This window comes from Grus americana, chromosome Z, assembly GCF_028858705.1.
Source record: "Grus americana isolate bGruAme1 chromosome Z, bGruAme1.mat, whole genome shotgun sequence".
In the NCBI taxonomy this organism is placed as follows: domain Eukaryota; kingdom Metazoa; phylum Chordata; class Aves; order Gruiformes; family Gruidae; genus Grus; species Grus americana.
In genome coordinates, this window is record NC_072891.1 from 11,146,747 (window position 1) to 11,170,748 (window position 24,002).

The following is a 24,002-nucleotide window of genomic DNA, read 5'->3' on the forward strand; positions in this document are numbered from 1 at the left end:
GATCAGCCATGGCTTTGTCAACAGGGCCTTGACAACCTCCAAGGATGGAGATTCCCCCTCACTGTGGGTGCCTGTCCCAGCGCTGCACCACCCTCCTGGAGAATAAATTTTCCTCCATGTCCAGCCTGAACCTCCTGAGCTGCAGCTGTTGGCTTCGTTCTGCCCATGCCACCAGTTGATGTCCATCCAGCAGGGCTGGCCCTGCAGCACAGGCCATCAATCCCATGTGTTACCAATGACGTGATGACCGGGAGGATGGAGAAACCTCTGTCCTTTCCCTGCCTGAGGGAGCCGTGAGGCTCTGGGTGGGCTGGGTAGGGGGTCCTGCCCAGACCCAGCGTACAGGAAGTAGGGGCTGCCAGTAAAAGCTCTGGTCACCCTTGCCCGTCCCCATCCTAAGGCAGAACTGGTGTCCGCAGCAGAAAACAGGGCTGCTCCAGCGTGGCGGGGGATGTGGGACGGCTGTGCCCATGGTGCCCCTTCCCAAAGAGAGGTGACACCTGCCAGTGGGGCTGCCATGTGTTCACGTGGTGCGGTTGGGTGGGACTCCTACGGCTGGCATGGGGCAGGAGGGACGTGGGGACCTGGCTCGGCTCCAGTAAGAGCCTCAGCAAACCTGGCTGGGAGAAATGCCTCCTGCGAAGCTGTGCTTTGGGTTTCTCCTTTGTCAGGGGCCTTAAATCATTGCCTTGGAACGGAGCATTGCTTTCAAAGACCTGTCTTCCAGGAATGGCTCCCTCAGCCCTTCTGGATGAATGCCAACATGTTTGCACTGTGTTTAAGGACAAATAGGAAATAATTCAAGGTGCCTTTTTCCCCTTCCCAGCTTAGTCCTGCTGCCGCCAGCTACAGAGAATCTCTCAGCCACAGTCCTGAGAAGCAGAGCTGGGCACCCCAGCGCTTTCCCCCACTCTCAAACCTTCCCTGGGGCTAGACACTGGGCAGGCAGGAGCCAGGCAAGGTAGGCAGGTCTGTGGGCCCATCGCTGCAATTAGCCTTTCTCCGTGCAAGGCTGGTGGATGGTGCAGCGTCCCCAGTGCCTCTGCCGAACAGATCCCCAAGTGTAAGACCAGGAGGGTCAATGGCCTTTTGTAGGCCAGCAGGAAAGGGGAAGAGAAAATGTCTTTACTTTATGCAATAGAAGAAATTAGAGGAGAACTTGAGTAAGATGCTAGGGCTCTTAACTCTGTATCTATCCATCCGCCCATCTGCCTAGTCATCTGTCCATCCATCCATCCATCCATCTGTCCTTCCATCCATCTCCACAGTCATCCAAACAGCCAACCATCCACCCAACCCCCGTCCTTCCATCCCTCCCTCCACCTACACACCCATCTGTCCATCCATCCCTCCATCCACATATGCAGCCAGCGAGCTCCTTTTATGTTTATGCCTCCATCCTCTTACACGTCTCTGCATCCTCATATATGCCCATCCATCCATTCACTTGCATAGTCATCCATCCTTTCATCTTCATACGCTTCCCTCCATCCCATCTGTGCCCATCCAGCCATCTGTCCGTCTGTCTGCAATCACATGCATTCATTCATCCATCCATCCACCCATCCATCTTCCACACTTCTGCCTTTCTGCCTGTTTATCTGGGCCCATTCCAGCTACCCTTCCTCGCACAGACATCTCAGCTTAGATATTCTCCCCTCATTCTGCCTGTCAGTATGTGCTTTAAGCTTTTTTAAGACACTTGAAACACACTTGTCTGATCAGCGCAGTTTCTCAAAGGTCCCCACCCATGGCTGAGATGATCCTGAGGCATCTCACCAGCATCTTACTCACTGCACCTCAATTCTTCCCCATCTGTTCTTAGCACCCCCTTTCCCAGCAAGGATAACATCCCCAAAGGTGCTCTTTCCCTGTTAGAAGTAGGTGTCCTGTCAGATCATCTGCAGGAGTTGTCAGACCTGCCAGCAGCTCCTCCAGGGCCAGCTTTGCCTTGGGGCTCTGTCTTTTGCAGATGGGCTCAGGCTCTGGGCTTTCACACAAGGAATGGCTGGATCATGCCATGTGGTCCCACCTATCAACAGCACCCAGGAGATGATGTCTTGAAAGGGAGAAAGGAGCAGGACAAGCACTGGGGTGCTTTTCCTGTCCCTCCCCACCATCAGGTGCCTGCAGCCTCCCCGGGCTCACTGCGCAGCTCAGTGTTCTTCCACCCTGGGTGGTGTCCTCTGCTATGGATTCATTTAATCACTGTTTTCCCAAAAATGTTGACATCCACAGCATCTGATGGAAATGGGTTTCTATAATCACACTTTGTGTGAAAAAGCGCTTTCTTTTGCTTGTTTTCATTTATTTCCCCTTAATTATTTTATTAGGAGGAACAGCAAGCAGTCCTTCTCTGTTCATCCTCTCTGTGTCACTCGTCATTGCTTGGGTGTCTGTCACGTCTCCACTCGGTTGTCTCCTTTTACAGATGAAGGGATCGAGTCTGTTAAGCCATCCTTACGCAGGAGTTGTTTCCAGCCTGTGCTTTTCCCCGTTTCCTCTCTCTGCTCCGTTTTCTGCTGAACTGTCCTTCTAATGGCACAGGGACAGATTTGTGCATTCCTTTAAGGATACAGTGCTTTCCATTTTCTTCTCAATCCCTTTCTGAATAATTCCTAGTGTTGGGTTTGCATTTTTGGTCACCACTGAGCTGATGTTTTCGGGGAAGTGAATGTGGTAACTCCAAGATATGTTTCCGTGGAGGCTGCAGCTCATTTGGAGCTATGAGTGGTAGGTGAAGCAAGGCTTGATTTTCCCCATGTGCATCCCTATGCATTTATCGACACGATGTTACCGCCTGGCAGGTCTGTACCATGATGTCCTTCTGGAGCGCTCTTGCACCCAGCTGTAATTTGGCTGCCCTGACAGCCTCAGCAGCACGCTGTCTCCTCTCGCTGCCTCAACCCCCTTTTCCCTGTGAGTTACGAGGATGTTGGGCAGCTCTGATCCGGCTCTGATCTCTGTCGAACTTCACTGGTGACGTCTTCTACTGCCACGTCTGACTGCTTGTTCTCACCTTTGGTCTCTTGACCTTTAGCTGCTATAAATCTTTGCAAGGACTTTCCTTGTGTGTCAGGGCTGCTTGGTTTCCTTGGGAGGCACCTTGTCAAATGTGTTTTCGAAACCCAGGAGTATTTTGAGAACTGAACCCCCCTTGTCTGTGCACAAAGGCTTGATGAAGCCTTGAAGGAACCTCATCCCCTGCTCATCCACCTGTCCTGCTTCACCCCATGTCATGCACACACACACACACACATTTTATCCTTGCCACACGCAGCTCCACACAGCCAGTGTAGCAACATGGGAAAGATTCAGTTGCTAAGGATCATTAATGAATGTCAGCTCGAGCTCCTGTCCAGAAACCTGAGAAAATTCAATTAGGCGGCTGGTGCCCAATGAGCTGTATTGCCCCACTCGCAAGATGCTAAATCAAGCAGCTCAGCATGGCATCATGTTATTATAGAGAGAGAAGAAAAGCCAGGCAGGGAGACGAACAGCATAGCATGCACCAAGCAGCTGCCCCTTTCCAAAGCCCAGCACAGGTAGGTTGCAATCCTCCCACTTGATTTCCTGGGCAGAGAATTGCAAAGGCAGCTGCCTGCTTCCCACCTCCGCTAGTAAATAACTCAGGTTTGCTGGTGACAAGTCCTGGGGCTCTGTCATCTCTCTGCCAGGAGTTTCTGATATATACATTTGGTTTGCATTCTGCAACAAGTCACGTAGATACAGGAGTGGCAATGACTCGCTGGTGTGAGCGTCTGGCCGTGCTGTGGGACATTTGGCTGGTGAGCCGTACATGCAGCCCTGACATGTGTCCTCCAAGGTAAAGATCAGAGGAAAGAATCCTATGAGATGGAGGTGGTCTTGAGTCCTGATCCCCTGGTCTTTGCCAGCTGATCCACTCTAGTCTAAGGTTAAAATAAATCATTATCAGGTCCAGGAGGAGAAGCTGGGCTTCCCTGGCCATCAACACAGTGTCAGTCATGCCCTAGTCCTTCTCTCGCTTCCTAGATGTGATGGTAAGATCCTATTTCCAAGGCAGCCGTGCTGATGGGGCTCTGAGCTCACCTGTTTTTCTTCTTTTCCTCCCCACAGACAGCCACATCCAGTACGAGCGGGTAGGAGCAGACGTGACCATGAAGTGTGGCTCCATGGACTGGGATGCAGCCGTGACCTGGACAGCCAATGGCACTGACATTGATGAGTCCCACCTGAATGGGTCCTACCTGATCCTGAAGAACGTCAACCTGACGCAGAGCGGCCAGTACTCCTGCTACGAGGGCTCGTCCTGGCACCTCAAGTACCAGACCTACCTGAGGGTGGGACGTGAGTACCCCAGCATGTGACATTGAAGGGGGACAGAGTCACGCTGTCTGCTCCCATATTGACTCCTCACAGACCCCTGCTGCCATGCCAACCCCCATACTTTCCATACATATGGTTGCCTGCTGCACCCTGCCATACGAGCTGCCTGTGGCATACTAACGCCAGCAGCAGGATGCTGGAATCAACCCCTCCTGCCACAAACTTTGCATCAAAGCTGGTAGATTAAATGATGCCCGAGGAATAATTTGGGAAGGGCTGTTGCTTCTCTATCCAGCCCAGTGCCACAACCACTGTCTCTGCAGGCGGAAAGAGTTGGGGCTGAGCTGTCAGAGGGGATTGCAGCCAGGAAGGAGAAGTCCTGGCTGGGGTTACTGCAACATGGTTGTTTCAGAGGAGCAGCCAAAAGGTGGTGGCAGTTGCTGTGTGTTTGCAGGAGCCTCTGTGCACGGGCGTGTTGGAAGGCAGCTGCACGTTTCCCAGCATTTTGCATATCTTAAGTGCGAGATGCGCCGATTCACAGGTCTTGACGCGGGAGATAAGAGTTGTGCTATATTTCACATGATGCTGAGAGCTGATAGCAGCTGTGTGTTTGGTGGGCTGCTGTGTTTGTACAGCTGATAACAACTGTGTGTTTCACAGTACGGCGTCTGCAACCGGCAGTGGTGGGTGTCTGGGAGCACCAGCCGGCGTAGCTGGCTGTGGGATGGTAACTGCTGCGGAGGATGCTGTGAAGCACCAGCTGGGAGCCCCACCGGCTCGGGATGTGTCGTGTCAGTGGCTGTACGTTCCCAGGTTTGAAGGACGTGGCAGAGCCTTTCTCTGCTCCTTGTTTCACCTTCCACACTTTGAATCAGAGCTAGGGTGGTGTTTCCATCCTAGACAGTGGTTCAGGGGCAGAGGGTTGCAAGAGGACCAGCCGTGGCCTGCATAAGCCCTGCAAACCAGGAAAGGAGGGGCTTGCTGCATCTGAAGAAATCCAGGTTTCAGGGATGCTGCACAGTGTCCAACTCATGGTTTAGTGTCTGCTGGGAGGGATCCTAGCACGTGGGCCAAGGGGGAAGGGGTGCTGGAAGAAGCTGAAAGGCAACATGAGAAGGAGGAGAGGCGAGCAGTCAGCAAGTAGGTATCAAGGCTGGGATCATGGCAGACAAAAAGGCAGTGGCAGATGAGTTACGGACCTCTCAACCACCCTGTCAGGCTGAGAAGTTGTTCACGGGTAGTTTGGAGGCAGGGAAGGCAGGAGCTGGGTGCAGGATTGGCAGCAGCAGCAGGAGGCTGTGCAGGTCCTCTGCTTGGGCACGTGCTCACCAAATCCCATCTGGGGAGAGGTCCCAGGCCACGCCAGTGCATGGAGGGCTGCAGCCCAGGTCGGAGGAAATGAGAGTACCAGGAGGGGGCTGCACCCTCCAACCACCTCCTCTGCAGCTGTGGCATCGCGGTGACTTTGCAATGGCTCTTCCATCTGCTAAGCGCCTCACTAATAGTAATCCCTGTCAATTTGCTCAGGGACCCGTGGGGACTGCTCAGCTTTAGAGCCCAAATTCTGCTGTTTCCTTTTACCGTGTGTTCCTATTTGCTGGAGGTTCACAGCCTCCCTGCACACTGGGCAGCTCAGGAGCCTAGTGGGACACTGTGGGGGCCACCAGCCCCAGGAGAGAGGGCGCAAATAAATAAGCAACTGCCCGGTGGTGTTAACACAATTAAGTATGCAAGGAACTAATCAGGTGAGACACTTTTAGTAGCAATTAATTTAATTGCCTGGATTTTAATTTAATGTTCTTCACGAGGTTTCTTTTCCCAGTGCTGCCACCCCCAGCCCCTGCCTGCATCCCCCCCAACTTTCCTGCCTCTGCAGGACATGATTGATTCCCTGGAGATATGTGGGCTGCTGCAGAGAAGCAGGTTTGGGAGCATCCCAGGAGGGGATGGAGATGGGTGGATTGCTGGAGGTTTGCAGCATGGCCCTGTGGTAGCATCCCTGCTGCAGCTGAGCACGCTGGGAGCCCAAACCTGGGATCTGAGGGATCTTGGACTCGTTTTGTTTCAATTGCATGGGAAGTTAAATGAAAACAAGCCTGTGCCTGCATTTTCCCCTCTTACTGGGGCAACAAGAAAGATGATGGCAGTGGGAGTAAGGCGCTGGGGGCCATGCATGGAGAAGTGCTGGGGATCTCATTAAATAAACGACGGTACCTGGAGCCTGCCCCCCAGGTGAGACAGGGGCGTGCCTGGGCAGACAGTGATGCAGGAAGGATGTGGGGAGAGAGCAGAGAAGCATCAAGGACTGGGAAAGGGTGTCAATTGGCAAAGTGAGCTCCGTCATGGGGGTCAGCAAGCACAGGGATAAAGGGAGACCTGCCAGGAGTCAAGCTGAGCGAGACCTTGCAGAGGAAATGAAAAGTGGGGTTAGCCATATAAATACAGAGCAAATGAGGAGAGAAGAGCAGAGCTGGCTCTGTAGCCAGGTTTCAGGGGAGATTAAAGTAAGCTCAGCAGAGCCCGATGCCGAATGAACCCCACCAGGTCTGAGCGGCGATGCTGAGAGCAAGGGCAGCGCAGGCTGGGGGAGAGGAGGGAGGGAGGGTAAAACCTGAAGACAGTCCTCTGCTGTGGAGGCACCTTCAAAGAAAACAATGTATTGAAGGCTTGGGGAGCACTTCATCCCCAGGTGAGGACATCTCCTGTTCATTAGCAAGGCTCATTAGCAGCTGAGAGGTCAGTGGCGGTACCCAGTGCTGTGGGGAGAGGTGACGTTTGCTGCACTTGAGAGAAGGAAAAACCCAGATCAGACAGCCTGACCCCACAGCACAGTGGGGCCACGGGGCGCGCTTGGAAAAGGGAGCAATTAAAGACGTGGAGACAAATGGAAAATGGAAGAAAAATACAAGGGCGACTTGCCAGGGATATATCACACCAGATTAACCTGATAACTCTCTTTGATAAGGGAAGTGATTTCCTAAGCCCAGAAATGCGGTCGATGTAATCTGTCTTGACTTCAGTGAAGTATTTGCTATGATGCCACATGGGAAATTATGAGTTAAACCAGAGAAAATGTGGATTAGTACGAGAGTTGGAACACGGCTTAGGAAATGGCTAAAGGGGATCAGATTGTGCTGAATGGGGAGCTGCTGGGAGGGATGGGGGAGCTTTGGCATTGGCCTTTGGACCTCTCTTGGTGGTGTTTCCCATAATGGCTCTGGCCCAGAAGGAGCAGGGAGCTCCAGTGGGACATGCCACTGGCTGCAGAGGGACCCCAGGATTTTTGGAGTGGGGATTTCATGCTGGAGGGGCCAGGATACTGAATAAAGAAGCACAAAGAAGGTGTATTATTGATGTGCTTCAGCAGGTAGGCAGGCAGGAGGACACAGGTGGCTCAGGTGGTCCTTGGGGTGGGGTTTGACACCCAGGTTCACATAGTGGGGGATGCATCCAGGAACCTAGTAGCACCCAGGGGAGTGCACATGACAGAGGTAACCGGGCTGTTTTGTCCCCTGCAGAGATGGGGACACCAGTGCACGCACAGTGGGGACCGTGTGCATCCAGGGATGGGCTGACCAGGGATGGAGAGCCCACCTAGGAGAGGAGGAAGGGCCCACAGGTGTGCATATCCCTAAGGGTCCCAAGTCACCCATCTCCAGGGTGTGAAGCATCCCAAGCACAAACCACCCCAGAGGAAGGTGGCACTTCTCCAGGGGACTTTGAGCCGTGACATGTTACTCTGCCTCGTTTTTTCAGGCAGCTGAGTGTGGGGTGAAGCACAGGAGAACAACCAGGATGCTCCATGTTTATCTCCAGCAGATCATCTGCCCTGCAGCCTGGAGAGTGACAGATGCCTGAGCATAGCCAGAAGCAGCAAGCAGCGGGTCCGGGGCTTTTGCACACCAGGCATCCCCGGACGGAGCCCGGTGCTGAGTACCAGGAGCAGGATGGAGGGAGGCGAAGGCTCTGGGTACCAGGAGCGCGGCGCCGGGCTCCCGCTGCCCCCACGAGCCGCATCTCTGCATTTGGAAACGCACGGCCAGAGGGCCCAGGGATGGATATAACAAAGACGTTGGGAAATAATGCGCTCTTGAGGTTTGGCACACGGCTCTGTGCATTACAGAATGTTATAAAAATACTGCTAATGGGCCAGAGAGGAGTGGAAACGCGCAGCGGAAAGGCTGCCAGAAGCCGGAGAGCGCACATGGGAGCGGGGAGGCCTTGTGTGCAGAGGGGAGGGAGGCAGCCAGGGTGGGCGTCCGTCCTGCTCCCATCCCTCCATCCCTTTTTAACCTGCTTATCTTCATCTTGACCCGGCAGCTCTGCCCATTCGCACCTCTCCTTTCGCCCCTCTGCTTGGCTTTGGTGATGCCCTAGCACTGCCTCCAGTGCTGCTGACCCCCGTCACCCTGCCCACTGTCTAACGAGGCTGCTGCCCCGTGGACTGGGATACAGGCAGGGATGGGTTCTGCGTGGGAGACAAAATACAGCAACATCTCCTCCAGCAGCAGGAACACTGGTCAGGATGCAGACAGTGCAGTTGCCCTCTGCATGACAGTGGTAGTACTGGGGCTTGTAGCCTGGTGTCAGCCCCAACCCTGCCACATGGGCATCGCTGCCTCCCAGGCGATGGTGGGAAAGGGACTGGCAGAGGGCAAGCGGCTCTGGGCTGGCCTCCTTCTTCTGTGTCTGTCACTGCAGCAGCTGGCGAGAGAAAGGGGGAAAAACATGCGGTTTGACGGAAAACGACATGGAAAAACAACCAAATTAACAGAAAAACAAACAAAGCAAAACCAAAGAGAGGGAGGGGGGGAAGGGGCAAAGCAACAGGAACCACATGTGAGCAGGGAGGCCGGGAGAGCCCGAGTGTGTTCTCTGGCCTGATTAGCAAACGATCAAACATCGGCCACTAATAAATAATCAGAGCCTCCCTTTTCTCTGCCTTAGAAGTCCCTTTTCTCCCAGCTGGGCTCCAGCTGCAACTGGAGGGTTGGACTCAGTTTGCATCCTTTTTGTTGTTGTTTTTATAACTTTTTGTCTTTTTCGCCCATCCAAAACAAAAATGAAACAAAGAAGGTAACAATCTCTCCATGTAAGACATGCACCTCCGGCTCCCCAGGAGGGGGATGGAGCACCAGGGCAGGTGTGAGCATCCCATGATGCACATGGGCTAAACAGTGGACGAAGGCATCACCAGCAACTAGTGTCTGCCTGCCTGCCTCCGTAGGTGGGTTTGGTGGGAAAAACTGCCGGAGGGCACTGCCGACATGCCGGCTTGGGAAAACAGAGGTTTGGCTGGCTCCAGCAGCCGGCAGCGAGGATGCCTCTGCCTGGGAGCAGAGTGCCACCGGTCAGGCCAGTGCTCCTGCCGCTGGCGCAGATGCTGATGGAGAAGCATGGACTTGGGGTCAGCGCGTGCAGATTATTTCCCTGCTCATGTCCAGCGATCTGTGACGCAGGGCTTGGTTGTTTTTTTTTTAAAAAAGCCTTTTTGATGGATTTTTCCCCTATGAACTTATCCAATCCCTTCCCGCAGCCATGTAAACTGAGGCTATTTCGAGAGCAGCAAGTTAAACATGACTGTGACCGTTCCCTGGCACCAGGGCCAGCTGGCAGGGAGCAGCGCCCGCCCTTGCGATTCATCCCTCTCACCCTCCAAATGTGCTCCTGCCCTTCAGGAACTGCCCTGTGCAAGGTCAGCCCCAAGGCTGTGCCCAAGCAGTGCTTGGGGCAGGACCACATTAGCCTGGACCAATTCTATGGCAGGGATGGAGCTGATAAACTTAAGCATGTGGCTGCTGTAATTCTGGCATCAGGAGATGCACCCTAAAGCTGTTGGGTTTATTGCTATGGACGTGGTTGATTTTTCCCCACATGCCTGCGGCACCAAGGGGGATAGGTAGGAGCAATGGCTCTGTGGGGCTTCACAGCCAAATATAACCCCCCCCAGTTCCCGAGAGCCATGGAAATGGACTGTTACAGACAAGGTCAACCAGATTGCAAGAGTGCTTCCTTCATCAAAATTCAGCTTTATTTCACAAGGCAGGCAGGCGCTCCAATCGCCGCCTTTCCGTGCCGAGCTGTTTGTTTGCGGCTGGGAAAACTCAATGTACAAACTTTGCTGCCTGTGCCCAGATTTCGGGTCTTGGCCCAGCTGGGAGATGGAAAGGCATGCTGGGTAACAATATGCAAATTGCCATCCCAGCTTTTTAAGGAGAAGGCCAAAAAAAAAAAAAAAGATCCTGCCCCAAACCCCCACCACGCTCACAAATGCAATTAGTCCTAATCGAATTAGGAGCTGGACTAGAAAAACAAACACTTTTGCAGGCAGCAGGCGACCTTTCTGCCCCATCCAGCAGGATGCACGCTGCTGTGCCGCAGCGGGAAGGGCTGAATGAAGCCATGCCCCGTGGCCTGCGTGTGCACGCACTCGCACGCTCGCACCCGCACGTGCACGCACCCGCACCCCGCTGCGTTCCTCCCGTCCTTCCCCTTGCCGGGCTGGGCAGCCTGCCCAGCTGCAGCATAGCAGAGTGATGCTTCTTTGGCTCCCTGTGTAAAATATGATAATCTGGGGCAGCCGGTGTCAGAAACAATAAAAATATCCCCTCTCCCATCCTTGTGGCCCCCCGCTTCGCGCGGGGGAGCTGGGGGCGGCAAGGAGCATGCGGCGGTGGGGCGAGCGGAGCGGCACGTGGCATTTATTAGGTGCCGCGGCACGGGACCACAGCGCTGGTGGTTCTGCCCTGGCCTTGCCGATGCTGTGGCCCACGGAGCCCCTGCCCAAGGGAAAAGCATGGCTGGGAGGTGGCCAAAGTCCCATGGCGGGTCCCCACCGGTACCTGAAGGGACATGGCCCCACGCTTGACCCAACTGACTGATGAGCTCATGCTGGGTTGGGTGCTATGGCGAGCTCATGTCTTCGCCCTTCACCTGAGCCATGGCAGGAGCATTGCATGGCATGAGGGCACCAAGAAGCAGAGAAGGTGGTCACCCCCTTGCCAGCCCACTCCTCAGGGCAGTTCCAGGGTTGCCGGTGACCAGTCGGAGCCAGGGAGAGAAGGTGCTTGAGGTGCAAGGACCCACTTGGTGAGCACCCAGTGGCATCCCAAGCTTTGGACCTATGTGTGAAAGAGCTCAGAGTGTCCCTGTGCATCCTCTCCTGCAGCAGGGCTGGGGACAAGCTCATGGCATGGTGGGGCAGGGGGGCAGCCTGGCTCTTCCTCCCTGCCCTGTCCCAGCAGCTGCCAGGCTGGAGGAGAAGAGGAAAAAAGGCTTTGGGGCTTGGCAGCTTCCTGGGAAACCCTCCCTGTCCTCGACAGGCACAAATGCCGAAGGCTGGGTGCAGCACCAGCATCCCATGTCCCGGGCAGATGGCAGCACAGCTTCCTCCTGCTCTCCTGAGGTTTGTTTATCCTTCTTAACATGACAAAACCAGCCTTGTAAAGAAGCCCAAGTCCAATCTAAACAGCTTCCCATAACCCCTGCTCCAAAGTGCTGGGAATTAGGGATGCCCGGGGCTGGGAGGAGAAAGCCTCCTTGGCTGGGGAATGGTGACCATGGGGTGGGACTTTGTCTGCGGGGGGAGCGGAGGGGACAAATGCTGGCCTTCTGTTTGCGCTGGCCTTTGCGGCAGGAAGGATTTTGTCTCAGCTGCTCCTAAGTGTCCCTTGTCAAAATATTTGGCGCAAGCTTCCTGCCGCCCGCCGGCAGTGCGTCCCCAGCTTCCAGAGCGCTGGGAGGGGAGGAACTGGCCGAGATGCAGCCAGCTCCTCACTGCAGCCATGGAGCAGGGAGCGAAGGGGTCGATGCTCCTCATGTGAATGCTGCTTTTCCCTCTCCAACCATGGCTCCACATGACTGTGGCACTTAAAAAAAAAAAAAAAAGAATTGCAGTCTGCTTCCCAGGTGATGCTGGAAGAAAAAAACCTCACCACTGTCACCAGCATGGGGTACAGTTCTTGCCTGTCTTCATGTGCCACATGTGCCCATGTCTGCAGGGACTCAGGCCAGGTAGTCTCCCCAGGGATGAGAAGACTGCAGTGGGGACCCTCTGCAGGACCATCTCTGGTGCCTGGAAGGAGAGGAGATGGCAGGCAGCAGAAAATCCTCATCTTTTCCCTTCTCCCAGTGCTTCTCCACCCCTCTCCAAAATGGCCATCAGCAGCTGGGAACCACAGCGGGGCCCGGGCAGGCAGTGAGGTCCTGGCCAAGGGCTCCACAGGGTCAGGGCAGGATCCAGTGTACTTAAGCATGAAAGACATTGTCATTAGCTATGGTTTCCCTAGCCGGTGCGTCTACTGTAAATAATTTAGTAGAGTAAATGTGTGCTAACAGCAGGTCAGAGTGAGGAGGAGAAGAGATGGAGGAGAGTCTTTGGTCTGGAAAGCAAGGAAGGGCACTGGGAATAAAGTCAGATTATTTTCCTCCTGTTAGCAGGACAGGGTGGTGTCGTCCCCCCCGGCAAAGGAGTCAGAGGGTTCCCATGCCCGACGGATCCCTTCTCTCCCCAGTCCCCTCCCAAGCTGTCAGCATTGGTACCAGAGGCAACTGCAGGACAATTTCCAGTTGCTCTTGCTCCAAGCACTTTAATGCTGTTTAAACAATTACGCAGTTGATAAATTTTGACAAGAAGAGATAGAAATAGCCTGGGAGAGCCATGCAGTAGAAATGCTCTAAACAGATGTCCCTTTTCTCCCCCTCCTCTGCTCCCTGGGGGTCTTTATCATTTGCTGCCAACTAAACAAGACGGTGTTTGCATGAGCTGGGATGGTGGGGAGGGGGAGCAAAATGCCTTATTAAAATGGTTTATGATACTGTCCCTAGGGTGACGGCTGCTTGTTTTGTCTCCAGGATAGTCTTCTCTGCACCATCGGGAGTCATGCACAGCCTGCCACATGCAGATGTGGCTAACGGTGTGCTGTTCGTCCCTCTCCCTGCTGGCTTACTGGGTACCAGACTGGGCAGCCTGACTGCCGGTGATGGAGGGGAGGAAGAGGGGTTCAGGCTGTTTGTCAAAAGCAAGTGAGCAATGAGAACCTGCTGTGCTAAGTGGAGGCGGGGCAGAAGTTTGGTCTTGCTCCAAGGCCATGAAGAGCCGGAGCCCAACAGTGCCTGTGCAGAACCTCATGCAGCAGGGACCAGCGGTGGCTTCCCGGTGCTGCAGTTTGTTCCAGCTGAGAGATGTGGAGGACAACGACCACAAACCTGGTGCTGGACCAGAGTCAGGACCACAGGGGAAGCTTGATGTCCTGCATAACTGAGCTCGGATGTGTAGGGAGAGGAGATGGATGCTGCTGTCCATCTCTGGAGGCCAAGAGATCACTCAGTGGGTCCATGTGCAGCTTTGTGCTGAGCACACCCCAACTCAGCGCATACAAGAAGCAGCCGTGCACGGCATGGCATGTCAGGCATCACAATTGCATGTGCCCCACCTTCTCAGGGAAGAAGGCAAAGGGCTGCAAGCAGGCTGGATGCTGTGCAACCTGTGTCAGGCTGAGCCAGTGCTTGGGGACTCCGGCAGGCTGGAGCCAGGGAGCTGTGAAATACGTTGTGTGTATGGTGAGCAGGCTGGGATTTGTCGTCTGTTGTTGTCTTTGGAGTTGACATGGTGCCATTCACTTTTTGGGAGAATAGCTGCCTTGCTGAATCCCTGCCACTGATGGCAGAGGACGTGCTGATGGCATGTCCCCTGTGTCCCAACACACGCTTCTCCCAGAGAAGTGCCCAAGGCGATCCAGCTGTTTGCTCTCCCAAAGCTATTCCTGCAGCAAGGCGAGAGCCCGAAGCATCTGTTGTGACGCTGTGCGGGCATTCGTCTGAGCACAGACCAGAGCGTGCTGGGCAGAAAGGTACCTGTGCACATGTGTCTGTGCAGGTGTTGGTGCTCTGGGGCACAACGACCTGCCTGCGTGTACCTGTGCATCGCTGCCCAGTTGCCGCAGCATCCCTACATGTACAGTGGTGTGAGTGCACGGCCCGGTGGGCAGCTCTGTTGCTTGAAAGATGGTACGCAATGGGTTTGAATGTGCCTCTGCATAGAGGGGATCCTGACGTGGAGGGTCTCTGGGTGTGGTGGGCACATTTCTTGCTCTTGATTGATTTCAGACCACTCAGTTCTCCAGTGCTGGATTCATCTCTGCTCTCTGCATTTGCACGCAAGCTACTCCCACTTCCCTCCAAGCCTGATTTCCCTGAGTCGCCAGCCAGGTACAGCTGTAAGTGCTCTTTGGCCTCATCAGCTTCTTCCTCCTCTTCCTCCCTTGCCCCCACTGAAACCCAGAGACCTGGGCTCCAGTGCTGTGCTGGGGACACAGGGCAGCCCCTGCCACCTCCCATTCCCCTCCCTGCCAGGGATAAGAGCCCCACTTCGGTTGCAAGCAGGGCAGTCAGAGCCTAAACAAAAAGGCAGAAGGGGAAAATGAGGCACAGACTTGAGGGCAATTCCCAAAGCCATGCAACTGGGCTTAGAAACCAGACTGGTGTTTCAGAGCCCTCTCACCCTACCCGGCTTCCCAGCTGGGGTGTGCTGGGTTGGGCCCCCCACCCCAGGGCTCCCATGTGCCAACCCCAGTCGCACAGGACTGGGTGCCTGTGCATCACACCATGGAGAAAAGCTTGGGGAAAGGTGAATTCCCATATCTCCAGTTGACCTGCTGCATTGGACATAAGTGGCAAAATAAGGTCCAAAATCAGCCCCCTGCACCCTTCCTAGAGAAGAGAGAGTGGAGGGAGTTAGCTAGTCCTGTGGCCACCCCTGGTATTCACATTAATGCAAAGCAGGTGGGAAATGCTGCTGGCTTAGGGACTGTGCAAGAGCACTGGGCTGCTCCTTGCTGCAGGTATTGGTGATGACACATGGCTTTTGCAAACCAGGTTTCCCTTGCTGGAGCAGCATAAGCACACCAGCAATGCTCCCATCACTTCTGGAGATTTGGGAGAGGAAACACCGCTCACTTTTTTATCTGCCAAGGCAGTGTTTGCGGGTCTAATTTTTGCCATAGCAGCACAGCATTGCATTAGCAGTGGCACAGGGGCTGCTGCGCCAGCCTGCGGAGGATGCTGAGGGTCTTTTCAGAAGTGAAAAAGAGTGGTGGGCTTTTTCACAGGCATTAAAAAGCTCACAAAGCTGCCGTGGCACATTGTCAGTGCAGGCATTGTTTTGCTGCATTCCCTTCCCTCGCTTCCCCATCTCCTGGCGAGTGGTGGATCAGAGCAAACCTTGGGGATAAGTCTCACTTGGGGCAAGGAGAACAGCTGCCTGGGGCTGGTGGCAGTACAAGGTCTGTGCTGCCATGCACCTCCAGGGCTTAATTATGATGAAAAAAAAGCAAAAATGCAGAGAGCAGAGAAGATACCTTCTGCAGCAGGGTGCCAGAATGAAGATGGCTCAAACTGTGAGTTTGTACTGGGACAGGTTGGCCAAAAAGACTGTTCTGGGGCTTTTGGAGCCAAGATTGAGCCAGCTCTGCCAAAAGCATGTATGTCCGACAAGGAGGCAATTTTACTTCCTTGCAGATTGGTCCCGGGATGTTATCGGAGGAGTAATTTGAGAAGGACCTTGGAAAACCAGGGAAAGTGCAGAACGATGCAAAGGGAGCGGGCGGGACTGCTGTAAGGACAAAGACTTAAAATAATCTGTTCAGTGGCTTCAGAAGGAGCTGGAAAGATGCCCTGACTCCTGTTGGTAATTACCTCGAAGCGGAGAAGATACTGGGTACTAAACCAGCAAGCAAAGCCATAACTAGAGCCAATGACTGGAAGCTGAGCACAGCCACGTTCAAATTAGAAATGAGGCTCATATTTTTAATAGAAAAAATGATTAAGCATCGGAACAAACTGCCAAAAGCAGTGGCAGCTCCTCTGTCGCTTGTTATCTGCAGAGCAAGGCTGGCTGCCTTGCTGAAAGATGATTCAGTCAAACACGAGTTATTGGGCTCAATAGAGCGGTAACAGAGGTACGTAATGGCCTGTGCAACCCAGGAGGTCAGGTGAGATGAACTAATTTTCTCCCATGGCCTTCAAGTCCGTGAGTTAAGGAGGGTGCATATCCCTGTCTTGCAGATTTAGCTTCGCAGTGGCTGTTTCTTTTGTCGGATAACGTGACTTGGGTGTTTGGTGGTGCAGAGCAGGACTGCAGCACAGCAGGCTGTGGGGGGTTCAGAGGATGCTGCATGTCGCCACTTAGGATGGGGCCAAGACCATGCCCCTCGTCCCCTGCATCTTCTGAGATACCTGGTGCTCACGTCTGGCCCGAAAGACAGCAGGAGAGTGGAGTTTGTAAGGAGCAAAATGACAGAGGTGGAGAAGGGCAGAGCTGCCCTCGCTGGGTCTAGACTGAGTTAGTCCAACCCCGTACAGGGATGCTGTGGAACAGTGATGGGATAGGGACAATGGTGGCGTTCCAGATGTCTCAGCTAGCCGTGCTCCCTGCAGCAGCAAGCTGCTCTGCCCAGTGCAGGGAGGTTAAGTGAAGCACTGGGGCAGCTGTGGATGAGCGCCCTGGAGCAAAGTGCAGGGGCAGCAGCCGCCCTGCAGAGCTCCCTGATGCCTTGGTTTTGCGTGTGCCCCACTCCCGGGCAGGCTGCAGAGAGGAGCAGCTCTCCCCAAGGCATGGGGAAGGCAGAAAAGCAAAATGGTCCATGAGATGGCCTAGGGCGGAGAAAAGGAAGGGGGAAGGGAGACAGGGAGGAAAGACTCATGTGAGACATTAGCCCCAAAGAGAGGAAGCTCCTGCCGCCCTTCTCCTAAGGAGGGATTGACAAGAGAGCTTTTGATGAGGAGCCGAATGGAGATAATGTGCCATCAAACAGCAGTGGGGAGGGAGACGGGAGCAGCTCTCCATGAACCTTTGCTTCCAGCGTGCAGACAGGAGCTTGGCACAGCATGCCCAGAAGCACTTACCTCCCTTAATGGCTGGGCAGAGCCTCCCAGTCAACCCCATTAGGAGCTGCCTCCCCAGGCAAGCTGGCACAAAGTGCTCAGCCAGCCCAGGGTGCAGTCATGCCACAGTGCTGGTGATGCCACCTCGAGCCTTGGCACTCCCAGCCCCTCCAACTGGGTTTAAGGCAGGCACTGAGAGTGCAGCCGGTCAGCACACCAGTTTGGGATGAGACAGGGTTAGTTTGTCTCTCTTTGAAGCTGTCTGATGCCTCCAGGAGCAAGAAGAGCCATGCATCACTCAGGGGATACCATGCACCCTGCAGGTCACGGTGCTGCATCCTTGCCCAAAGGTGCTGACATTATGCAGGGGGACACGGCCCAGGGCAGGAGGATTTTGTGGTCCAGGGTAGCAAATGGGCCATGGTGGGCTTGCAACTGAGTTGGAGATGTTTTGAGCTGGTATTGCTCATGGGCAAAGCAGCACCCACCACCCTGGGCTCTCCACCAGCACCCTGCATGCAGTGAGCATGGGTGAGCTTGTATGGGGTGGGCAGCCTAGCGGAGACACGAGAGGAGGTGGATGCAGCCCCAGCGCAGGGCTCATGCCAGGCAGCTTTTCCCCACAAAAGAAACTAAACTGTCTGCATGCTGGCGGCTGCTGCCAGACACGATCCAGGGCTCGTATAGGCAGGAGGAGCTGGCTCTCCTTGTGCTAGGAGGGGGCCAAGTCGCGTTCACCTACCGCTCCAGCAGCAGTGCTCCCTGCTTTGCATGAAAGAGGCGCTTTGATTGCTGACATCTGTAGACAATCAGATAAGAATTAGAGTTATTCCTCTCGGCATAAATGGTATTTCTAAACTCATAATCCCTTAATATTGTTCTCACCAGGATGTGGCTGCTGCTAATCCCTGAGTTTGTTCTTGGGCAAATTTCAGGGAAGCCAGGGAGGTGCAGGAGGAGGGGTTGACTGCCTTCCCTCCCTTTGCCCCCAAACTCCCTCACAGGTATGAAGCAGGCGCAGAAGAGCCAGTCAGGCAGCAGCCCTTATTCAGCTGGAGGATGCTCACTCTGGGATGGAGGTGTTTGCAAAGCCCTTTCAGCACTGCTGCAAAGAGTCCCTGTGGGTCTCCCCATCTGCATCGCTGCCCTGGGTTTGTCTCTTTTCTGAGCAGCTCTGTGGCACCAGCAGCAGGCTCCAGCCTGGTTTTGCACTTGGCTGCTTTCCGAAAGCAGAGGCTGATATCCCTGAGGAACAGCCTGGGGCCTCTATTTGTGTGCTGGAGAGGTGCAGTGATGGCAGAATCCTGCTGCTGCAGGGCTTCAAAGGCCAAGATCCCCAGGCAGCTGAGCGTGGAGGATGCTTTGTAAGGACCCTGGGCTGCATTTGGCCCTAATTTTGCATCCTCCTGAGGCTACAGTGGGGAGAACCACTTGGGTTGCTCCTTACCCCCTGTCCTGATGTTGGATACATATGTACCTCTCTCCAGCAACCCACCTGGCCACTTCGCAGGCATGGTCAAGGTGGGAAGGGGGCTGGAAACCTCCCACCATCTACCCACAACAGGCAGAGATTGACATTTCTCTTCTCCCTGCTGCATCTTTCCTTCCCCAGCCTGCGCTAACACCTGATACCAAACCACAACGGGGGCTTGCATGCAAGCTGCCAGTGGGAGCTGAGGTGAAATCCAGCCTGGGTGGTACTGGGCTCCCCTGCTGCCTGCATGCCATGTGCAGCCCACCATGGTGTGGGATGGAAATCCTGCCCTGGGCACCAACCCATCCCAGTGCGCGGGGGACGGGGAGGCTGCTCCAGGGAGCATCTTGCAATGCAGAGGTGAGCAGAGGGGCTGGATGTGCTGCTCTCTGCAGGCACAGCTCTGTGCCTTTACTGTCTTCTAGGTTCCTTCTTTTTTACAGCAGCTGTTTCTTCTCCTGCCTTTTCAAGTTTTTCCTCCCTTTTATTCCCCAGACAGGTTGGAACAGCAGGGCAACTGCTTCAGCTGTGTCCTGGGCATCTTCTTCATCTTGGCAAGGTGAAGATGTTGGAGATGGCTTGGTAGCAATAAATACCCAACAAGTCTGTGCCTGTCCATGAGGTTTAGAGAGCCCCACACTGGTACAACATGCTCACGGCATGGGCACACAGCAGGGCAGAGGGTGCAGGAGGAGGCTGCTTTTCCCGGGAAGTGTGCCCATCACCATCCCCTCCATGCTCCTCTTCCAGCATCCTACCCGCTGGGGTACCAGCATCCCTCTCCTCTGCCATGCTGAAACCTGTCCATCATTGCCTTGCATCCCCGAGCGATTATTTACTGTAGCTACATTTTTCCGTGCAGGGAGTGCTCAGATCTCTGCTGGGCAGACATGTCCCTCCCATTTCTGCATGACTGGAAGGAAAGGAGAGGGCTTAGCCTCAAGGCCAGGCATTGCAGACCAAGCCACAGGGATGCCGTGGTGGCAAGACTCAGGACACAGCAGCGCAATGGTGCAGCTTGTCAGGAGTCCCTTAATATCTTTCAAATACCAAAACTCTGCACAGTCCCTGAGAAGAGTGGGGTGGATGGTGTTGGCTTATAATGAACCAGCATAACATCATGGTGCATTTCCCTCCTGCTCTCTGAAGGCTGGCAGTTGGAGAAGGAGCCAGCAGGTTCCCTCATTGCACTGGAACATGCTAGTTTTCAGATTGCTAAGAGTTTTGTCCAGAAAGGGGAAATGAATGGGTTTGCTATTCACTGGCAACTTCAGAAAAATGCCCTGGAAGTCAGAAGCAGCTGAAAATTTTTGGTGAATTAGGAAATTAGAGAATTAAGCGCTTGGGTTCAAGATTTTGCTCATTTTATTTTTGTTTGGTGGGGTTTTAATGAAATTGGAAGGAGCTACAAAAGGGAAAGCCCTGAAACTCAAACTTCAAAAATCACTAGAAGCAAAAAAACTGCTGCTGTTGTCGTGTTTCCGTTGGAAGAGAGCAAGCTGCAAAGCATCCACAAATGCACGAAACCCTTTGGCGTGGCCAGATCCATGGTGTTCACCGGGGCACAGTGCAGGGAGTACTGTGTTTGCTCTGTTCCCATTTTGGTGGTCCCTTGGCTGCAAACAGGCACTGCCTGCAGGTGGGCCTGCACCAGCTGGGGAGGGGATGGCTCCACGACAGCGGGAGGGTGAGCAAACACCCTCCTGGGCACCCTGGGTCTGGTGTGGGTGCTGAGCTGCCAGGGCAGAGCAAGGGCTTACCAAACCCTGAGAGACGAGGGGTGGGAAGGAGACAGGTAAATGTGTCCACTGGCACTGGGACCAGGCAGCTCTGCCCCTTCCCGTGCTAGGATGATGCTCTTCCCCTCCCTGGGATCTCCGTCCTTGCAGGACCACCACCCCTCTGCCCAGAATTTGGCCTTGTCCTGTGCCAAATCCTGAGCAGAGAGCCCCTGAGGGCAGGTAGACATGCCAGCTTCCACCCCAGGCTGTGCCAGTGTACTGAAAAATGCCATGGGGCATTGCATCTGCAGCAGGAGGGCAGTGACAGCATTCCCTGGACTCTGATGGCCTCCAGAAGTGGAGTGCGCCTGTGTTATCTCCATCCCTGCGGACAGCCCAGTCCCTGTCTCTTAGAGCTTGTTCAAATGCTTTTTCTCCTCGGGGCTGGGATAACATCACACACAGCCAAAGGCCCTCCTGGCTACACGGTGATCACCCAGAGCTGCACCGGGAAAAGCAGATAATTAAATTCAGGCCCTCGCTTTTTCCCCAGCAAGCAGGTGCAGCAAGACGGCAATCCTGCAGAGACTTTATTCGGGGCAGGGGGCAGAAATTTTGGACTTGATCTTCCCCATAGCAGCTGCCAGTATGTGGCCGCTGAGCCAGGGACACGTTCCCCCTGTCCAGCCATGCCTCGCTGGCTTATCATTTCCAATCCTTTCAGAAACAAAACTGCTGCTGCTTAATGCTTCATTACAGGCTGTTATGTGTCTCCTGCACTGCCCAAGAGAGCAGCAAGGAGGGCTCTGACTCTATTTAATAACTGTTTCATGGTTCCTAATTGACAGATAAAAACGCTACTAACTCAGTTTCATCGAACATAATCCATGGGCAGGAGCGGCAGTGCCCTTCTGGAGCCCGGGCAGCAGCACGAGTTTTGATCCATTATTTTGACATGGGAAATCCATAATGCGCCGATCTGCCATCACGATGATGGGTTTACGCCTCACTTTTTCCTCTGTTGGTTTTGGCTTTTACAACCTTGAGAGAAGCTGTTGGGGAGGGATCTGGGGAGGTGTAGCCAGGGCATACAGAGGAAGCGAGATAGCGGCTGGTGCTTCATTTCGGGGGGCCATTCCCACAAGGGTCTGCAGCACCCCTGACACAGTGCTTTGCAGCAAGGGTTGGCCTTGCAGAAGGTCCCCATGGGGCTCCACCTCTGGTCTCCTTGGGGCCATGCCTCACACCGGCAGATCCCCAACCCTGTGACTGTCACCCTGTGGCTGTCAGGCTGAGCCATGTTTGTACCCAGGGAGGATCCACCAAGCCTTTTAGCTCTGAACTGAAAGCACTTGTACTTACTCAGATGAAACAGGAAGGGATTTATTCTTGTAAATCCGGAGACGTCAGGAAGCCAGGGCATTTCTTTATGCACTGCACGGTTAGCAGGATTTCATCAGTGTCTGGGGGTTTCCCCTGCCCCTTCTTGCTGGTGCAGGCAACCAAATGACCCAGACTTCTTCCATGCTCCGCGCCGAGAAGCACCAGCCAGACAAACCCCTGCTTTCCCAGGGACGCACATGCAATCACATGGCCCAAAATCCAGGGCCAGGATACGCAAATAGTAATGAGGAGTGTTGCAGAGGTGGGGTTCAAAAGCCACATGCTGAACCTGAAATCTGATATTTAACCCAAACACTTGGGGATTTGCTTTATCATTTCCCACCTGGGGCTGGCACTTGAAAAAAGTCTTTGGAAATGAGATTTTTCAGGGCTTTCTCCTCCCATCACAGTGTCTGGAAACTTAAATACCAGCTGGGAGTCTCACAGGTATTGGTGACTACTAGAGGGGTTGAATTGCACCCAGGTAGAAGCAGAGTGGTGGTGTGGGCAGAGGTGGAGTTGCAAAGAGGTGCTGAGAGCCTATAGCTCTGTGCAGAGCGAAGCAAATCTCACCACGGCTGTAGGCATCCTGAGAGGATGAGAGGTTATTAGTAGTGAGTGCTTCAGGGATAACACAGAAGATATTGATTTAAATAAAAATCACCATAACAGTAGTTCTAACAGGACCCTGTGGGTCACTTGGAGGCAAATCAGAGGCAGCAGAGCTGGCACACTTGGAGTGTTTCCTAGCTGCAAATATCATGCTGGAGAGAGCCAGGACTGCTGCCTGTGCTCCGGAGCAGGCAGGGACAGGGACAGGGGCGCAGGCGTTGTGCTGGGGTGTGCGCTGCGCGCTGGGATGCCTAAAGGGCGTTACTGCAGTGAGGTTAGAGGCTTGACTCGCCATGACCCACCAGGGCAAGCCAGACCGTTTGCAGCTCTGCCGGGAGCCATAGTGCCGGGAGATGGATATCCGTGATCTCAGCCAGTCGCGGGGCCGCGATGGAGGTTGGATTCCCATGGTGTGAGTCAGCTGCATTCCTCCCCAGGGTCAGCAAACTGCGCCGGGCTTCGGCGGCCTTGGCTGTCTCCGGCCTCGACGCTTGCAGTGATTAACTGCACTGAGGATGCTTGGTTTGAGTGGACAAAGGCTAAGGGACTCCAGCCAGCTGGGGACAGCTTCAGCTGCTTATCCATGGGAGAGGAGAAGAGCGGTTTCTTGGCCACCCTTCATACCAAGAGTCCTTTTATCAATGGGATGTGAAGGGGTGATAAAATGCTACTAGCTATCTCTGTAGACAGCTAATCCATCGCTATGGATTTGTTGTTAGGGAATCCAGCAGACCCGTACAGTTCCTTGTAGCCACCTATAACTTTCATGCCACGGTGCAGCCACCTGCAGTGCCAACTGCTCTCATCACGATATGGAGCTGTGTCGTACCGTGCTATCAGCAAATGGAGACGTGATGCAAGATAATAGCCAAGCTGTCAAGATAAAATGAGTCTCAGCATGAAGCAGAAGGGTTTCTCCACTCGAGGGATTTTTCTGCTGGAAGTTTTTTTCGTCCTGATCACTGTGCTTCCATGGGAATCAGGCATTTTGTAGAGGAAACATCCCATGCCCTTCAGCTTTCCCATCAAATCTGATGGGCAGACCATCTGCTGGACCTGAAGCACAGACAGCCCGGGCTGTGCCGAGGTGGCTTCGCATTACCAGACCTCTGACACCGAGTCCCTTCCTGCTCAAGGGAATTTAAACCACCTGGAGCAGGTCCCTCTATGGGGACAGAGCTTTCCTGGGGCCAGCTCACAGCCTGGTACTTGCATCGAGCAGCGTGTGTTGAGTGCAAGGCTCAATCCAGCGCATTCATGCATTACAGTGGGTAAATGGAGATAGTGATGCAGCCCGGATCCCCTCTGCTGGGTTGTCTCAGAAGCATTACAAACCCTATCAGCATCAGCTGCTCCCCAGAGAAGGTGAGCAAACCCACCTGTTTGATAAAGCTGCAAATTTTGCCACTGCTGGGAGTGGGCAGATGCCAGGAGCTGTGGCCGCAGCTCCCCAGTGCTTTGTGCAGGGTTTCTGCACTGTGGTACCTCAGTTTCCACTTTCACTTGAGCTCTGCACAGTCATTCAGGTTTAACATCCCCATAAATGATGTGCATGGGTTTTTCATCAAACCAGCGTGACCTTCTTGCAGGCATGGAGCTCCCAGTGCTTCGCAGCCCTCCAG

At 54.2% G+C, this 24,002-nt stretch overlaps 1 protein-coding gene across 4 annotated transcripts in view; it reads left to right on the plus strand.

The window, feature by feature from the left end:
• Positions 1 to 24,002, plus strand: part of CNTFR (ciliary neurotrophic factor receptor) — a 212,140-nt gene that overhangs the window by 148,763 nt on the left and 39,375 nt on the right. For all 4 annotated transcript variants that reach the window (XM_054809877.1, XM_054809878.1, XM_054809879.1 and 1 more), the window contains one exon: positions 4,099 to 4,329. In XM_054809877.1, the coding sequence (XP_054665852.1) occupies positions 4,099 to 4,329 (231 nt within the window). The remainder of the gene's footprint in view (positions 1 to 4,098; positions 4,330 to 24,002) is intronic.